The 16,778-nt window shown below is 42.2% G+C and overlaps 1 protein-coding gene across 1 annotated transcript in view; it reads right to left on the minus strand.

The window, feature by feature from the left end:
• TTC23L (tetratricopeptide repeat domain 23 like) overlaps nucleotides 1–16,778 on the minus strand; it is a 65,896-nt gene that overhangs the window by 16,795 nt on the left and 32,323 nt on the right. The window contains exon 9 of the mRNA XM_061393153.1: nucleotides 2,380–2,507. Within this exon, the coding sequence (XP_061249137.1) occupies nucleotides 2,380–2,507 (128 nt within the window). The remainder of the gene's footprint in view (nucleotides 1–2,379; nucleotides 2,508–16,778) is intronic.

The following is a 16,778-nucleotide window of genomic DNA, read 5'->3' on the forward strand; positions in this document are numbered from 1 at the left end:
ACCATTTCTGTTCTTTATTGTGCCCATCTTTGCAACAAAGGTCCGTCTAGTCAAGGCTATGGTTTTTCCTGTGGTCATGTATGGATGTGAGAGTTGGACTGTGAAGAAGGCTGAGCGCCGAAGAATTGATGCTTTTGAACTGTGGTGTTGGAGAAGACTCTTGAGAGTCCCTTGGACTGCAAGGAGATCCAACCACTCCATTCTGAAGGAGATCGGCCCTGGGATTTCTCTGGAGGGAATGATGCTGAAGCTGAAACTCCAGTACTTTGGCCACCTCATGCGAAGAGTTGACTCATTGGAAAAGACTGTGATGCTGGGAGGGATTGGGGGCAGGAGGAGAAGGGGACGACAGAGGATGAGATGGCTGGATGGCATCACTGACTCGATGGACGTGAGTCTCAGTGAACTCCGGGAGTTGGTGAGGGACAGGGAGGCCTGGCGTGCTGCGATTCATGGGGTCGCAAAGAGTCGGACACGACTGAGCGACTGATCTGATCTGATCTGATTGCATGAAATATTCCCTTGGTATCTCTAATTTTCTTGAAGAGATCTCTAGTCTTTCCCATTCTATTGTTTTCCTCTATTTCTTTGCACTATTCACTTAGGAAGGCTTTCTTATCTCTCCTTTCTATTCTTTGGAACTCTGCATTCAGATGGGTATATCTTTCCTTTTCTCCTTTGCCTTTCACTTCTCTTCTTTTCTCAGCAAACTTTAAGGCCTCCTCAGACAGCCATTTTGCCTTTTTGCATTTCTTTTTCTTGGGGATGGTTTTGATCACCACCAAACATCCGTACAATGTTATGAACTTCCATCCATAGTTCTTCAGACACTGTGTCTATCAGATCTAATCCCCTGATCTATTTGTCACTTCCACTGTATAATCATAAGGGATTTGATTTAGGTCATACCTGAATGGCCTAGTAGTTTTCCCTAGAAGAAGTGAAAGTCACTCAGTCATGTCTGACTCTTTGCAACCCCATGGGCTAAACAGTCCATGGAATTCTCCAGGCCATAATACTAGAGTAGGTTTCCATGCCCTTCTCCAGGAGATTTTCCCAACCCAGGGATTGAATGCAGGTCTCCAGATTGCAGGTGGATTCTTTACCAGCTGAGCCACCAGAGAAGCCCAGTGGTTTTCCGTACTTTCTTCAATTTAAGTCTGAATTTTGCAATAAGGAGTCATGATCTGAGCCACAGTCAGCTCCCAGTCTTGTTTTTGCTGACTGTATAGAGCTTCTCCATCTTTGGCTGCAAAGAATATTATCAATCTGATTTTGATATTGACCATCTGGTGATGTCCATGTAGAGAGTCATCTCTTGTGTTGTTGGAAGAGGGTGTTTGCTATGACCAGTGCGTTCTCTTGACAAAACTCTGTTAGCCTTTGCCCTGCTTTGTTTGTACTCCAAGGCCAAATTTGCCTATTACTCCAGGTGTTTCTTGACTTCCTACTTTTGCATTCTAGTCCCCTATGATGAAAAGGACATCTTTTTTTGGTGTTAGTTCTAGAAGGTCTCGTAGGTCTCCATCAGTTCAGTTCAGTCATGTCCGACTCTTTGCAACCCCACGGACCACAGCATGCCAAGCCTCCCTGTCCATCACCAACTCCCAGAGTTTACCCAGACTCATGTCTATCAAGTCGGTGATGCCATCCAACCATCTCATCCTCTGTCACTCCCTTCCCCTCCCTCCCTCAATCTTTCCCAGCATCAGGGTGTTTTCAAATGAGTCAGCTCTTCACATCGGGTGGCCAAAGTATTGGAGTTTCAGTTTCAACATCAGTCCTTCCAATGAACACTCAGGACTGATCTCCTTTAGGATGGACTGGTTGAACCTTCTTGCAGTCCAAGGGAGTCTCAAGAGTCTTTTCCAACACGACCATTCAAAAGCATCAATTCTTCGGTGCTCAGCTCAGTAGGTCTTCATATAGAACCATTCAACTTCAGCTTCTTCAGCATTAGTGGTTGGGGCATAGACTTGGATTACTATGATATTGAATGGTTTGCCTTGGAAACAGAGATCATTCTGTCATTTTTGAGATTGCACCCAAGTACTGCCTTTCAGACTCTTGTTGCCTATGAAGGCTACTCCATTTCTTCCAAATGGATTCTTGCCCACAGTAGTAGATATAATGGTCATCTGAATTAAATTCATCTGTTCTGGTCCATTTTAGTTCACGGAGTCCTAAAATGTCAGTGTTCACTCTTGCCATCTCCTGTTTGACCACTTCCAATTTACCTTGATTCATGGATCTAACATTCCAGGTTCCTATGCAATATTGTTCTTTACAGCATCGGACTTTCTGAATTATGAAATGAAAAAGGTTGCCTCCATCTAACAAACAATCTAGCAATTACATTTGTGAGTTGATAATATTTACCCGCTTTTCCCCATTTTGAACAAGCCATTTGCAAAATTCTTCAACAGTTGTCAGTGTTTCATAATCCTCTGGGCCTAATGTTGTTTGATATGCAGTGATGCTTTTCATAAAATACAGCCCAACAGCATCTGCATAAAAGGGAAACAATTATTTAAGGCAATATGCTAACCTTTACAAGTGTCTAATTTCAACTTTGGCTCAATCAATTAGACAGCCCATATCTGTCCTCTTTCCAGGACTCATAAAAGCTTCAAACAGTCTGAGATATAGTTTGATGGCATCAGATGAAGTTCTAATTTTATTTTTTTGATGAAATGCATAGATTTTCTGTAGGAAAAGAAAGCTTATGTCTGAACAGTCTTATTCTAAGACCTAAAATAACCACAAATTAAACTCTCCTGTGCAATGGAAGACTATATTTTTATTTAAAGTCTTACAGAGATTGCCATTTGTTGGGGTTCCTGTTGAGAGTATGTGTGTGGAGAGAGTGAGTTTTGATTTTAAAAGAATTTTAAATTTACAGTTGTTATTGTTTAAAATTTTACTTCCAATGATGTCTTTTATTCCAAACATAATAGATATTTTTGTAATCAATCTACAAAATCCAGAGAAGCAAAAAGAAAATGAAAATTATCTCCATATACATCACTTGGGAACAGGCACTAACATTTTTTAGCCACTGTATTTAGGTATAAACTGTATAACACACATTCACCCATTGTAATTATACAGTCTGTAATAGTTATGTAACCATGATACATGATGTGATCACACAATAGGTAGTCTTTTCAAGATGATTCTTTCATGTAGCATGCTGTTTTCAGGTTCATCCATGTTGTTGTATGAGTTAGTACTTCACTCCTTTTTCTAAATGAGTATTTTTCTATCATATGGATGTATGACATTTGTTTACACATTCACAAGCTGACGAATATTTGTGTATGTGAATATAATCTACTGTATTTCCCCCCATACTTATCAGTTCCAATTCCATTCCTTTCTGTGGATGACTTACCATCTGCTGTCATTTTCTTTCAGCCTGAGGGTTTCCTTTAGTGTTTCTTTTATGACAAGGCTGCTACCAATAAATCCTGATTTTTTTACCCAGAAATGTCTTTATCTCACCTTTATTTCTGAAGGATAGTTTTGTGGGATGTACAATTCTTGGCTGAATTTTACTGCAGTATTTCCCACTGCCTTCTAGCCTTAATTTATCTGATGAAAAATCAACCATTAATCATATTACTGTTCTCCTGTAAATAGTTGTTTTTCCATTGCTGCTTTTAAGATTTTCTTTTTGTCATTCAACAATTTGACTACATGTGCAACTGTGGTTTTATTTGTGCTTACCTTACTTGGCATTGAGACTTTCAGATCTGTGGATAACATTTTTATCAAATTTTGGAACTTGGGGGCCATGATTTCTCTAGATGATTTTCTGCCTTCTTTCTCCTCTCCTTTTGGAGCTCCCACTACGTGAGTGTGTACCCCTGCTGTTGTCACACAGATATCTGATGCTCTCATTTCTCTTCAGTATTGCCTATTCTATCTTGCTATTCTTTTGATTGTATCATCTCTAGTGACCTGCTTTTGAGCTACCTCTATCTTTTCTGGGCTTCCCTGGTAGCTCAGAGGTTAAAGCGTCTGCCTGCAGTGTGGGAGACCTGGGTTCAACCCCTGGGTTGGGAAGATTCCCCTGGAGAAGGAAATGGCAACCCACTCCAGTATTCTTGCCTGGAGAATCCCATGGATGGAGGAGCCTGGCGGGCTACAGTCCATGGGGTCGCAAAGAGTAGGACACGACTGAGCAACTGAACTGAACTGAATTATCTTTTCTGCTATCTCAAAGCTGATGTTGAGACCATTAACACATTTTTTATAAGTTACTATATCTTAAAACTCCAGAATTTCCATTTTAGCTAGTTTTTTTTAAAGCAGTTTATATTTCTCTATAAAAATATAAAGATTTCATATTTACTAAATAATTTTCATAATTATTTCTTTTAATTCTTTGAACTATTTCCTTTAATTCTTTCAACATATTTATGATAGCTGCTTTGAAGTCTTTGCTAAATCCAACATCTAGCCCACTTAAGAGTCAATTTCTATTGACTGCTCTTTTTCTGAGTCATGGGCTTCTGCCTCTCTGTATTCTTCTCTTTTTGTTGTTGTTGATAACGCTACACTTTAGACAATCATAGGAGTAATCACAGATTCTGATACATCTTTGTGGGGTTCTGTTTATTGGGTAAACTATACAACCTGTCTCCCCATTATGTTGGGAGGCTAATGTCTTTGCTATGGTGTTATCTGTGTGTGCTTGGTTTTTATTTTTGATTAATAAACCTTTTAGAGCAGTTTTACATTCACAGAAAAATTAGGTGGAAGATAGAGATTTCCAGTATAATTTTCTCCCCAAATAAGCACTTATTATGGTTAATTTTACTGTGATATTGAATGGTTTGCCTTGGAAACGAACAGAGATCATTCTGTCGTTTTTGAGATTGCATCCAAGTACTGCATTTCAGACTCTTTTGTTGACCATGATGGCCACTCCATTTCTTCTGAGGGATTCCTGCCCACAGTAGTAGATATAATGGTCATCTGAGTTAAATTCACCCATTCCAGTCCATTTCAGTTGGCTGATTCCTAGAATGTCGACATTCACTCTTGCCATCTCTTGTTTGACCACTTCCAATTTGCCTTGATTCATGGACCTGACATTCCAGGTTCCTATGCAATATTGCTCTTTACAGCATCAGACCTTGCTTCTATCACCAGTCACATCCACAGCTGGGTATTGTTTTTGCTTTGGCTCCATCCCTTCATTCTTTCTGGAGTTATTTCTCCACTGATCTCCAGTAGCATATTGGGCACCTACTGACCTGGGGAATTTCTCTTTCAGTATCTTATCATTTTACGTTTTCATACTGTTCATGGGGTTCTCAGGCAAGAATACTGAAGTGGTTTGTCATTCCCTTCTCCAGTGGACCAATGGAATTCCAGTTGAGCTCTTCCAAATCCTGAAAGATGATCCTGTGAAAGTGCTGCACTCAATATGCCAGCAAATTTGGAAAACTCAGCAGTGGCTACAGGACTGGAAAAGGTCAGTTTTCATTCTAATCCCAAAGAAAGGCAATGTCAAAGAATGCTCAAACTACCGCACAATTGCATTCATCTCACATGCTAGTAAAGTAATGCTCAAAATTCTCCAAGTCAGGCTTCAGCAATATGTGAACCGTGAACTTCCTGATGTTCAAGCTGGTTTCAGAAAAGGGAGAGGAACCAGAGATCAAATTGCCAACATCCGCTGGATCATGGAAAAAGCAAGAGAGTTCCAGAAAAACATCTATTTCTGCTTTATGACTATGCCAAAGCCTTTGACTGTGTGGATCACAATAAACTGTGGAAAATTCTGAAAGAGATGGGAATACCAGACCACCTGATCTGCCTCTTGAGAAATTTGTACGCAGGTCAGGAAGCAACAGTTAGAACTGGACATGGAACAACAGACGGGTTCCAAATTGGAAAAGGAGTACGTCAAGGCTGTATATTGTCACCCTGCTTATTTAACCTATATGCAGAGTACATCATGAGAAACGTTGGACTGGAAGAAGCACAAGCTGGAATCAAGAATGCCGGGAGAAATATCAATAACCTCAGATATGCAGATGACACCACCCTTATGACAGAAAGTGAAGAGGAACTAAAAAGCCTCTTGATGAAGGTGAAAGTGGAGAGTGAAAAAGTTGGCTTAAAGCTCAACATTAAGAAAACGAAGATCATGGCATCTGGTCCCACCACTTCATGGGAAACAGATGGGGAAACAGTGGAAACAGTGTCAGACTTTAATTTTTTGGGCTCCAAAATCACTGCGAATGGTGACTGCAGCCATGAAATTAAAAGACGCTTACTCCTTGGAAGGAAAGTTATGACCAACCTAGACAGCATATTCAAAAGCAGAGACATTACTTTGCCAACAAAGTTCTGTCTAGTCAAGACTATGGTTTTTCCAGTGGTCATGTATGGATGTGAGAGTTGGACTGTGAAGAAGGCTGAGTGCTGAAGAATTGATGCTTTTGAACTGTGGTGTTGGAGAAGACTCTTGAGAGTCCCTTGGACTGCAAGGAGATCCAACCAGTCCATTCTGAAGGAGATCAGCCCTGGGATTTCTTTGGAAGGAAAGATGCTAAAGCTGAAACTCCAGTACTTTGGCCACCTCATGCGAAGAGTTGACTCATTGGAAAAGACTGTGATGCTGGGAGGGATTGGGGGCAGGAGGAGAAGGGGATGACAGAGGATGAGATGGCTGGATGGCATCACTGATTCGATGGACGTGAGTCTTAGTGAACTCCGGGAGTTGGTGAAGAACAGGGAGGCCTGGCGTGCTGCAATTCATGGGGTCGCAAAAGTCGGACACGACTGAGCGACTGATCTGATCTGATCTGATCTGATGGTTAATTTTATGTGTCAACTTGACTGGGCTAAGGGATCCCAGATAAGCTGGTAAATAATAATTTCTGGTGTGTCTGTGAAGGTATTTCTGGAAGACACTAGCATCTAAATCAGTACAGTAAATAAAGAGCTACCCTTATTAACATAGGCTTCCCTGGTAACTCAGCTGGTAAAGTATCCACCTGCAATGCAGGAGACTCCAGTTTGACTCCTGGGTTGGGAAGATCTGCTGGAGAAGGGATAGTCTACCTACTCCAGTATTCTTGGACTTACCTGGTGGCTCAGCTAGTAAAGAATCCAGCTGCAATGAGGGAGACCTGGGTTTGATCCATGGGTTGGGAAGGTCCCCTGGAGAAGGGAATGACTACCCATTTCAGTATTCTGGCCTGGAGAATTCCATCAACTATACAGTCCATGGGGTCGCAAAGTGTTGGACATGACTGAGCGACTTTCACTTTTACTTATCAACACAGACAAGAATTATCAAATCTATTGTTCAGCTTAGTTCAGACACTCAGTCGTGTCCGACTCCTTGTGACCGCATGAACCCCAGTACGCCAGGCCTCCCATTCCATCACCAACTCCCAGAGTCCACCCAAACCTATGTCCATTGTGTCGGTGATGCCATCCAACCATCTCATCCTCTGTCATCCCCTTCTCCTCCTGACCTCAATCTTTCCCAGCATCAGAGTCTTTTCAAATGAGTCAGCTCTTCACATCAGTTGGCCAAAGGATTGGAGTTTCAGCTTCAACATCAGTCCCGCCAATGAACACCCAGGACTGATCTCCTTTAGGATGGACTGGTTGGATCTTCTTGCAGTCCAAGGGACTCTCAAGAGTCTTCTCCAACACCACACTTCAAAAGCATCAATTCTTTGGCACTCAGCTTTCTTTATAGTCCAACTCTCACATCCATACATGACCACTGGAAAAACCATAGCCTTGACTAGATGGACTTTTGTTGGCAAAGTAATGTCTCTGCTTTTGAATATGCTATCTAGGTTGGTCATAACTTTCCTTCCAAGGAGCAAGCGTCTTTTAATTTCATGGCTGCAGTCACCATTCGCAGTGATTTTGGAGCCCAGCAAAATAAAGTCAGCCACTGTTTCCCCACCTATTTGCCATGAAGTGATGGGGCCAGATGCCACGATCTTAATTTTCTGAATGTTGAGCTTTAAGCCAACTTTTCACTCTCCTCTTTCACTTTCATCAAGAGGCTCTTTAGTTCTTCTTCACTTTCTGCCATAAGGGTGGTGTCATCTGCATATCTGAAGTTATTGATATTTCTCCCCACAATCTTGATTCCAACTTGTGCTTCCTCCAGCCCAGCGTTTCTCATGATGTACTCTGCATATAAGTTAAATAAGCAGGGTGACAATATACAGCCTTGACGTACTCCTTTTCCTATTTGGAACCAGCCTATTCCATGTCCAGTTCTAACCGATGCTTCTTGTCTCAGGAGGCAGGTCAGGTGGTCTGGTATTCCCATCTCTTTAAGAATTTTCCACAGTTTGCTGTGATTCACACAGTCAAAGGCTTTAGCATAGTCAATAAAGCAGAAGTAGATGTTTTTCTGGAACTCTCTTGCTTTTTTGATGATCCAGCCAGGCTTCAGCAATATGTGAATCATGAACTTCCTGATGTTCAAGCTGGTTTCAGAAAAGGGAGAGGAACCAGAGATCAAATTGCCAACATCCATTGGATCATGGAAAAAGCAAGAGAGTTCCAGAAAAACATCTATTTCTGCTTTATTGACTATGCCAAAGCCTTTGACTGTGTGGATCACAATAAACTGTGGAAAATTCTGAAAGAGATGGGAATACCAGACCACCTGACCTGCCTCTTGAGAAATCTGTATGCAGGTCGGAAGCAACAGTTAGAACTGGACGTGGAAGAACAGACTGGTTGCAAATAGGAAAAGGAGTATGTCAAGGCTGTATATTGTCACCCTGCTTATTTAACCTATATGCAGAGTACATCATGAGAAATGCTGGACTGGAAGAAGCACAAGCTGGAATCAAGATTGCCGGGAGAAATATCAATAACCTCAGATATGCAGATGACACCATCCTTAAGGCAGAAATTGAAGAGGAACTAAAAAGCCTCTTGATGAAAGTGAAAGTGGAGAGTGAAAAAGTTGGCTTAAAGCTCAACATTAAGAAAACGAAGATCATGGCATCTGGTCCCACCACTTCATGGGAAACAGATGGGGAAACAGTGGAAACAGTGTCAGACTTTAATTTTGGGGGCTCCAAAATCACTGCAGATGGTGACTGCAGCCATGAAATTAAAAGACGCTTACTCCTTGGAAGGAAAGTTATGACCAACCTAGATAGCATATTCAAAAGCAGAGACATTACTTTGCCAACAAAGTTCTGTCTAGTCAAGGCTATGGTTTTTCCAGTGGTCATGTATGGATGTGAGAGTTGGACTGTGAAGAAAGCTGAGCGCTGAAGAATTGATGCTTTTGAACTGTGGTGTTGGAGAAGACTCTTGAGAGTCCCTTGGACTGCAAGGAGATCCAACCAGTCCATTCTGAAGGAGATCAGCCCTGGGATTTCTTTGGAAGGAAAGATGCTAAAGCTGAAACTCCAGTACTTTGGCCACCTCATGCGAAGAGTTGACTCATTGGAAAAGACTGTGATGCTGGGAGGGATTGGGGGCAGGAGGAGAAGGGGATGACAGAGGATGAGATGGCTGGATGGCATCACTGACTCGATGGACGTGAGTCTTAGTGAACTCCGGGAGTTGGTGAGGGACAGGGAGGCCTGGCGTGCTGTGATTCATGGGGTCTCAAAGAGTCGGACAGGACTGAGTGACTGACCTGAACTGAACTGAGTGGATGTTGGCAATTTGATCTCTGGTTCCTCTGTTTTTTCTAAAACCAGCTTGATACCTCACATCCAAGGTAATAGAAACCCAAGTTAGATGGTAGGTGCTGAGAGAGGGCATCAGATGGCAGACAGACTGAAACCACAATCACAGACAACTAGCCAATCTGATCATGCGGACCACAGCCTTGTCTAGCTCAGTGAAACTAAGGCATGCCATGTGGGGCCACCCAAGACAGGCGGGTCATGGTGGAGAGGTCTGACAGAATGTGGTCCACTAGAGAAGGGAATGGCAAATCACTTCAGTATTCTTGCCTTGAGAACCCCATGAAGAGTATGAAAAGGCAAAAAGATAGGACATTGAGAGATGAACTTCCCAGGTCAGTAGGTGCCCAATATGCTACTGGAGATCAGTGGAGAAATAACTCCAGAAAGAATGAAGGGATGGAGCCAAAGCAAAAACAACACCCAGTTGTGGATGGGATTGGTGATAGAAGCAAGGTCTGATGCTGTAAAGGGCAATATTGCATAGGAACCTGGAATGTTAGGTCCATGAATCAAGGCAAATTGGAAGTGGTCAAACAGGAGATGGCAAGAGTGAACATCGACATTCTAGGAATCAGCGAACTAAGATGGACTGGAATGGGTGAACTTAACTCAGATGACCATTATATCTACTACTGTGGGCAGGAATTCCTTAGAAGAAATGGAGAAGCCATCATAGTCAAGAAAAGAGTCTGCAATGCAGTACTTGGATGCAATCTCAGAACGGACAGAATGATCTCTGTTCATTTCCAAGGCAAACCATTCAATATCACGGTAATCAAATCTATTGAGGGTCTGAATACAATCAAAAAGGGAAAAGGGTGAGTCTCACTTTCTTTTCTTGAACTGTGAAATCCATCTACTCCAGCCCTTTGAGCCTTTCATTTCCAAGACTTACATCAGAGGTCCCCACATCCCCCAGTTCTCAGGTCTTTGTCCTCATATTGGGATTTACACCATTAGCTCCCCTGGTTGTCAGGCCTTCAAACTCAGACTAAATTATGCCATCAGCTTTCCTGGCTCTTCAGCTTATACATGGCAGATTGTGGTACTTCTCATCCTTTGTAACTACATATGAGCCAGTTTCTATAATAAAGCTCCTCTTATATACCTCTGTCTATATGTACTGCTGGTTATGCTTCTCTGGAGAACCTAACATAGATTTTGGTACCAGGAGTGGGCTCAATACCATGGACTCCACTCACCAAGGACAACTAGATCATGGCCACTGCTGAGTGCCCAGGATGCCAGAACAGAGTGATACAATGTGCATACATGGTCAGTCATGTCTGACTCTTTGCAACGCCATGGACTGTAGCAAGCCAGGCTCCTCTGTCCATGAAACTTTCCAGGCAAGAATACTGGAGTGGGTTGTCATTTCCTTCTCCAGGAGATCTTCTTGACCCAGGGATCAAAGCCACATCTCTGCACTGGCGGGTGGATTCTTTACTGCTGCACCACCTGGAACCAATGCTGAATGCCCCATATGGCACCATTTCCCAGGTGACCAGTCATTTACCTGGTAGCAGGCTGGTTACTTTGAACTACTCCCATCAGGGAAGGGCTAGTGTTTTGTCCTTACTGAAACAGACCCTTACTCTGGATGCAGATTTGCATTTCCTGCATTCAGTGCTTCTGCCAAAACTACCATCTGGGGACTTAGAGAATGCCTTATTCACCATCATGATATTCCACACAATATTGCTTCATATCAAGGAAATCATTTCACAGCAAAGGAATCACTTCACAGCAAAGGAAGTCCATGGCAATGGACCCAGGCTCGTGGAATTCACCACTTTAGCATAGTTAGTGAAAGTCACTCAGTTGTATCTGATTCTTTGTGACCCCATGGATTATACAGCCCATGGAATTATCCAGACCAGAATACTGGAGTGGGTAGCCATTCCCTTCTCCAGGGGATCTTCCCAATCCAGGGATCGAACCCAGGTCTCCCACATTGCTGGTGGATTCTTTACCAGCTGAGCTACAAGGGAAGCCCAAGAACACTGGAGTGGGTAGCCTATCCCTTCTCCAGCAGATCTTCCCAACCCAGGCATCTAACCAGTGTCTCTTGCATTGCAGCTGGATTCTTTACCAACTGAGCCTTCAGGGAAGCCCTTAGGATGGTTGCCCACCATCCTAAAGCAGCTAGCTTGATAAAATAGTGGGATGTCTTTTGAAGACTCTGTTACAGTGTCAGCTAGGTGGCAATACTTTGCAAGGTTGGGTCAAGCTTCTCCAGAAGGCTGGATATTCTTTGAATCAGCATCCAGTATATGGTGCTGTTTCTCCAATAGTCAGGATTCACAGATCTAGGAATCAAGGGATTGAAATGTGAGTACCATCACTCATCTTTATCCCTATGACCCACTAACAAAATTTTTGCTTCCTTTTACCATAACTGTATGTTCTGCTGGTCTAAAGGTCTTAGTTCTAGAGGGATGAATGCATTAGGAGATACAATGATTCCACTGAACTGGAAGTTGAGACCGCCTCCTGGTTATTTGGGTTCCTCATGCCTTTGAATCAAAAGACAGGGAAAGGAGTTATTGTGCTGACTGGGGTCATTGCTCCTGATCCCTCAGGGGAAACGAGTACTACTCCACAGTGGAGGTCAGGAGAGTCTGTCTGGAATACACCAGGTCCTTTAGGGCTTCTCTTAGTAGTACTGTGCCCTGTGATTAAGATCAATGAAAAACTACAACATCCTAATCCAGGCCAGAAGGTTTGGGCCACTTTACTAAATAAAGAATCATTACCAGCTGAGGTGCTTCTTGAAGACAAAAGGGATATAGATTGGGTAGTAGAAAAAGATAGTTATAAATACCAGCCATGACCACACAAAGTTACAGAAATGAGGACTGTAATTGTAATGAGAATTTCCTCCTTATTTTATAAATACATCTGTGTATGTGTGTGAATATACATATTCATATTAAGCAAATATCTTTGTTTTCTTTATTATTTTATTTTCTTATCATGTAAAATAAGATGTATTAGCTTTATATCAGCCTTTAAGGATCATCAAATGTACATCATAGCTTTCCAGTTATGTGATACCACAAGGCTAGTCAACATCCTGGAGGACTTCACCTCCTCTTCTGGGGAAGGGATTAGTGTCTTTTCAGTTGTAACCAGGAGAGCTGTATCATGTCAGGTAGAATGATGACCTTGTTATTGTCTTCATTTGAGGATTAAGGAGATGTGTATAGATATCAAGTTGATGAGGAGTGGAGTGGATTTATGATGGTGACTTTTGTGTCAGCTTGACTGGGCTTAAGGATGCCCAAATAGCTGGCAGAAAATTATTTCTGAGTGTGTCTGTGAGGGTGTTTCCAGGAGAGATGAGCATCTGAATCAGTCGACTGAGTAAAGAAGTTCCACCCTCTCCAGGATGGGTAGACATCGCCCAGTCCTTGAGGGTCCAGATAGATCAATAACAGACACCCTCCCCACACGCCAAAAAAAGGCAGCAGAAGGGTGTATTCTCTATTTTGAGCTGAGAAATCCATCTCCTGCCCTTGGACATCACATAGTTGTTTTAGATTCTCAGTCTGATAATTCCAGTGGCTCAGAGGGTAAAGAGTCTCCCTGCAGTGCGGGAGATCCAGGTTCGATCCTTTGGTCGGGAAGATCCCCTGGAGAAGGAAATGGCAACCTACTCCAGTATTCTTGCCTGGAAAATCCATGGGCAGAGGAGCCTGGCAGTACAGCCCATGGGTTGCAAAGAGTTGGACACAACTGAGCCACTTCATTTTCCATTTCTAAGTAAGTAAGATACTGATGCTTGTTCTGTCTCTTTAAATTATGGTCTTTGACTTTTAATATGCCTTATATTTCTTCCTGATAGTTGGGCATGATGTATTGTATAAAAGGAACTGCTCCAAAGAGGCCTTTAGTAATGTGGTAGTAAGGTGTTGGGGGAAGGGAAGCATTGTATAATCCTGTGATTTGGTGAGGCCATGCCTCTGCACTGTGAACTCTTCAAGTAAGCCTCAGTTCCCCTCTCCCTCAGATGGGACAGCATGGAAGAGGCTAAAGTTGGATATCTCCATCTTCTCAGGTTGGTTAGGCTCCAGGAAAAAAAAACAAACAAACACCAATATTTATGGTCTACTTAAAAAAAAAAGTTTCTCTTGAAGGCAGGCCTTGTTAAGCAGAATGCTCTGGTATATTTTTTAAATGGCCATTTTCTGCCCCTCCCTGCTGCAAGCAAGGGGTATTTTTCTCCAATATTCACTTTGAAAAACCTGATAAAGTTCCTGGAGATAAAAATATAAAGTGTGGGGGATCCCCTATGATTGAGTAACCTTGAAATTTTTAACTCTCCTAATTTTTAATTAAAAATTTAAAATTTTTGCCCACACTGAGCTTCCAGAAATTCATCAACTACAGTTCAGGTTTTCTTAACCCCAGTACTGCTTCCTGTCAAGATGGTGATCTGTTCTGGTAAACTGTGATTCTCTGTATTCACCTGTTTCTCCAGTTTCAGAGGCATCAGTTGACTTGTGACCCATGACCTTACTTCTCTGACAGATCAAAGAAGAGTGAGTGATTTTTCAGTGTGATCAGCTTATATATTGTTAGAATGGATTGATGATTTCCAAGTTCCTACACAGTGGACCGAATACTGAAAGTCTTTGCTCAGGTTTCAATGCTTACTTTAATTTTTAGTCTGGGTTCCTGGGGGTGACCCCTGTGTCTGCCCAGCTACTGTTGACCCACTGACTTGGGAAGAGGTTGTGCTCAAATGCCTCCAGATGCTATGTCTTTCATCCTCTGTCGAGTGATCTGTATGCAGATTGGGGAGTGCGTTCAAAAGCTCTACCACATTTCAAGTCTCCTTTGGTTGCTTTTTGCTGGACCCTCCAGTGTCCCCTGCATGTGTATGTGGTTTCCCAGATGGCCAGAGATGTTGGAAGAGCTTATTTAGCCTTTTTATGGCTCTCTCATTTCAAGGTTCTTTCAGTTAAAATTGATGACTGGCCTGCTACTGACACCAACCAGTACAGCATATTCAGGCTAACAATTACCAGGCATTCCCCAATTCATTTCCTACTACGCTGGCCACTTTTATCTGATAAATCTGTAGGCTTTTATCCCATGCTTTAAACGAGTCACTAGCCTCCTCTGCCAGCAAAGGTGCTGGTTTTCTCGGCTAGCCTCATGTTGATAAAATTGTGTTCTTCAAGGACTGAGCTGGGGCTGTGGATGGGTGGGAGCAGCCCCAGGCAAGATGCCAGAAAGACTCACTCTTTACCTAAAGCTCTAACAGATTTGAGAATGATTTGCAATTTGTTATCTGCTTATCTATTTACAGTGTCCTGAAATGGGTACTTTTTTAATCATTTTATTCAGTTTGTGTGTGTGTGTGTATGCTATGTATGTTAAGAGATTATACGAACTCTTCACAAAGCCACAGCCAGAAGTCTCTACCTCTGTTTATATTTTGATGCAGTTTTTCTTACTCTGCAGTTCATTTTTCATGTTTATATAAATATAACTATAGGGCTTACCTCCTAGCTCAGTTGGTAAATAATCTGCCTGCAATGCAGGAGACCTGGGTTCAGTTCCTGGGTCCAGAAGATCCCCTGGAGAAGGAAATGGCAACCCACTCCCGTATTCTTGCCTGGAAAATCCCATGGACAGAGGAGCCTGGCAGGCTAAAGTCCATGGGGTTGCAAAGAGTCAGACACTACTTAGCAACTAAACCATCACATTTGCTTTCTGTGTCCTAAAAGTGCAAGTTATTTTTTCCTTAATGCTTTTTAAATATTTATTTAGTTTATTTTTGACTGTACTGGGCCTTTCTTGCTGTGTGTGGGCTTTTCTCTAGTTGCAGCAAGCAGGAAATAGTCTTGAGTTGAGGTGTGTGGTCTTCCCATTTCAGTGGCTTCTCTCGTTGTGGCAGAGCACATCATCTAGGTTTGCAGGCTTAGTAGTTGTGGCTCACGGACTCTGGAGCAATGGCTCAGTAGTTGTGGCTCATCGGTTTAGTTGCCTTGTGGCATGTGGGATCTTCTCAGAGCAGGGATCAAACCTGTGTTCCCTGCATTGGGAGATGGATTCTTAACCACTGGACCACTAGGGAAGCCCCTTAATGCTGCTTTCTAAAAATTAACCTTTTCTTTATTTGTAAAATCTAGCCCTTTTATTTTATTTTGGTCATACTTTGATAATTGCAAGATCTCAGTCCCCTGACCAGGGACTGATTCCAGGCCATGGCAGTGAAAACCTAGGATCCTAACCACTGGTCAACTGTAGCCCTTTTAAATACTACAAAATTCTATATAACTAACATACCAAATTTTCCTTATAATATTTCACAGTTACAAATAGTGCCAGAGTGAAATCCTTATACATGTTTCCTTTTCAATTTTATTATATATATCAAATTGGTCCCTTAATTTCAAATCAGATTGATTATATTCTTTGCAGCCCAAGATGGAGAAGCTCTATACAGTCAGCAAAAACAAGACCGGGAGCTGACTGTGGCTCAGATCATGAACTCCTTATTGCCAAATTCAGACTTAAATTGAAGAAAGTAGGGAAAACCACTAGACCATTCAGGTATGACCTTAATCAAATTCCTTACAATTATATAGTAGAAGTGAGAAACAGATTCAAGGGATGAGATCTGATAGACACAGTGTCTGAAGAACTACAGATGGAGGTTCATAACATTGTACAGGAAGCAGTAATCAAAACCATCGCCAAGAAAAAGAAATGCAAAAAGGAAAAACAGTTGTCTGAGGAGTCCTTACAAATAGCTGTGAAAAGAAGAGAAGCTAAAGGCAAAGGAGAAAAGGAATGATATACCCATTTGAATGCAGAGTTTCAAAGAAGAGGAAGGAGAGATAAGAAAGCCTTCTTCAGTGATCAATGCTAAGAAATAGAGGGGAAAAAAAGAATGGGAAAGACTACAGATCTCTTCCAGAAAATTAAGAGATACCAAGGGAACACTTCACGCAAAGATAGGCACAATAAAGGACAGAAATGGTATGGACCTAACAGAAGCAAAAGATATTAAGAGGAGGTGGCAAGAATACACAGAAGAACTATACAAAA

This window comes from Bos javanicus, chromosome 20, assembly GCF_032452875.1.
Source record: "Bos javanicus breed banteng chromosome 20, ARS-OSU_banteng_1.0, whole genome shotgun sequence".
In the NCBI taxonomy this organism is placed as follows: Eukaryota; Metazoa; Chordata; class Mammalia; order Artiodactyla; family Bovidae; genus Bos; species Bos javanicus.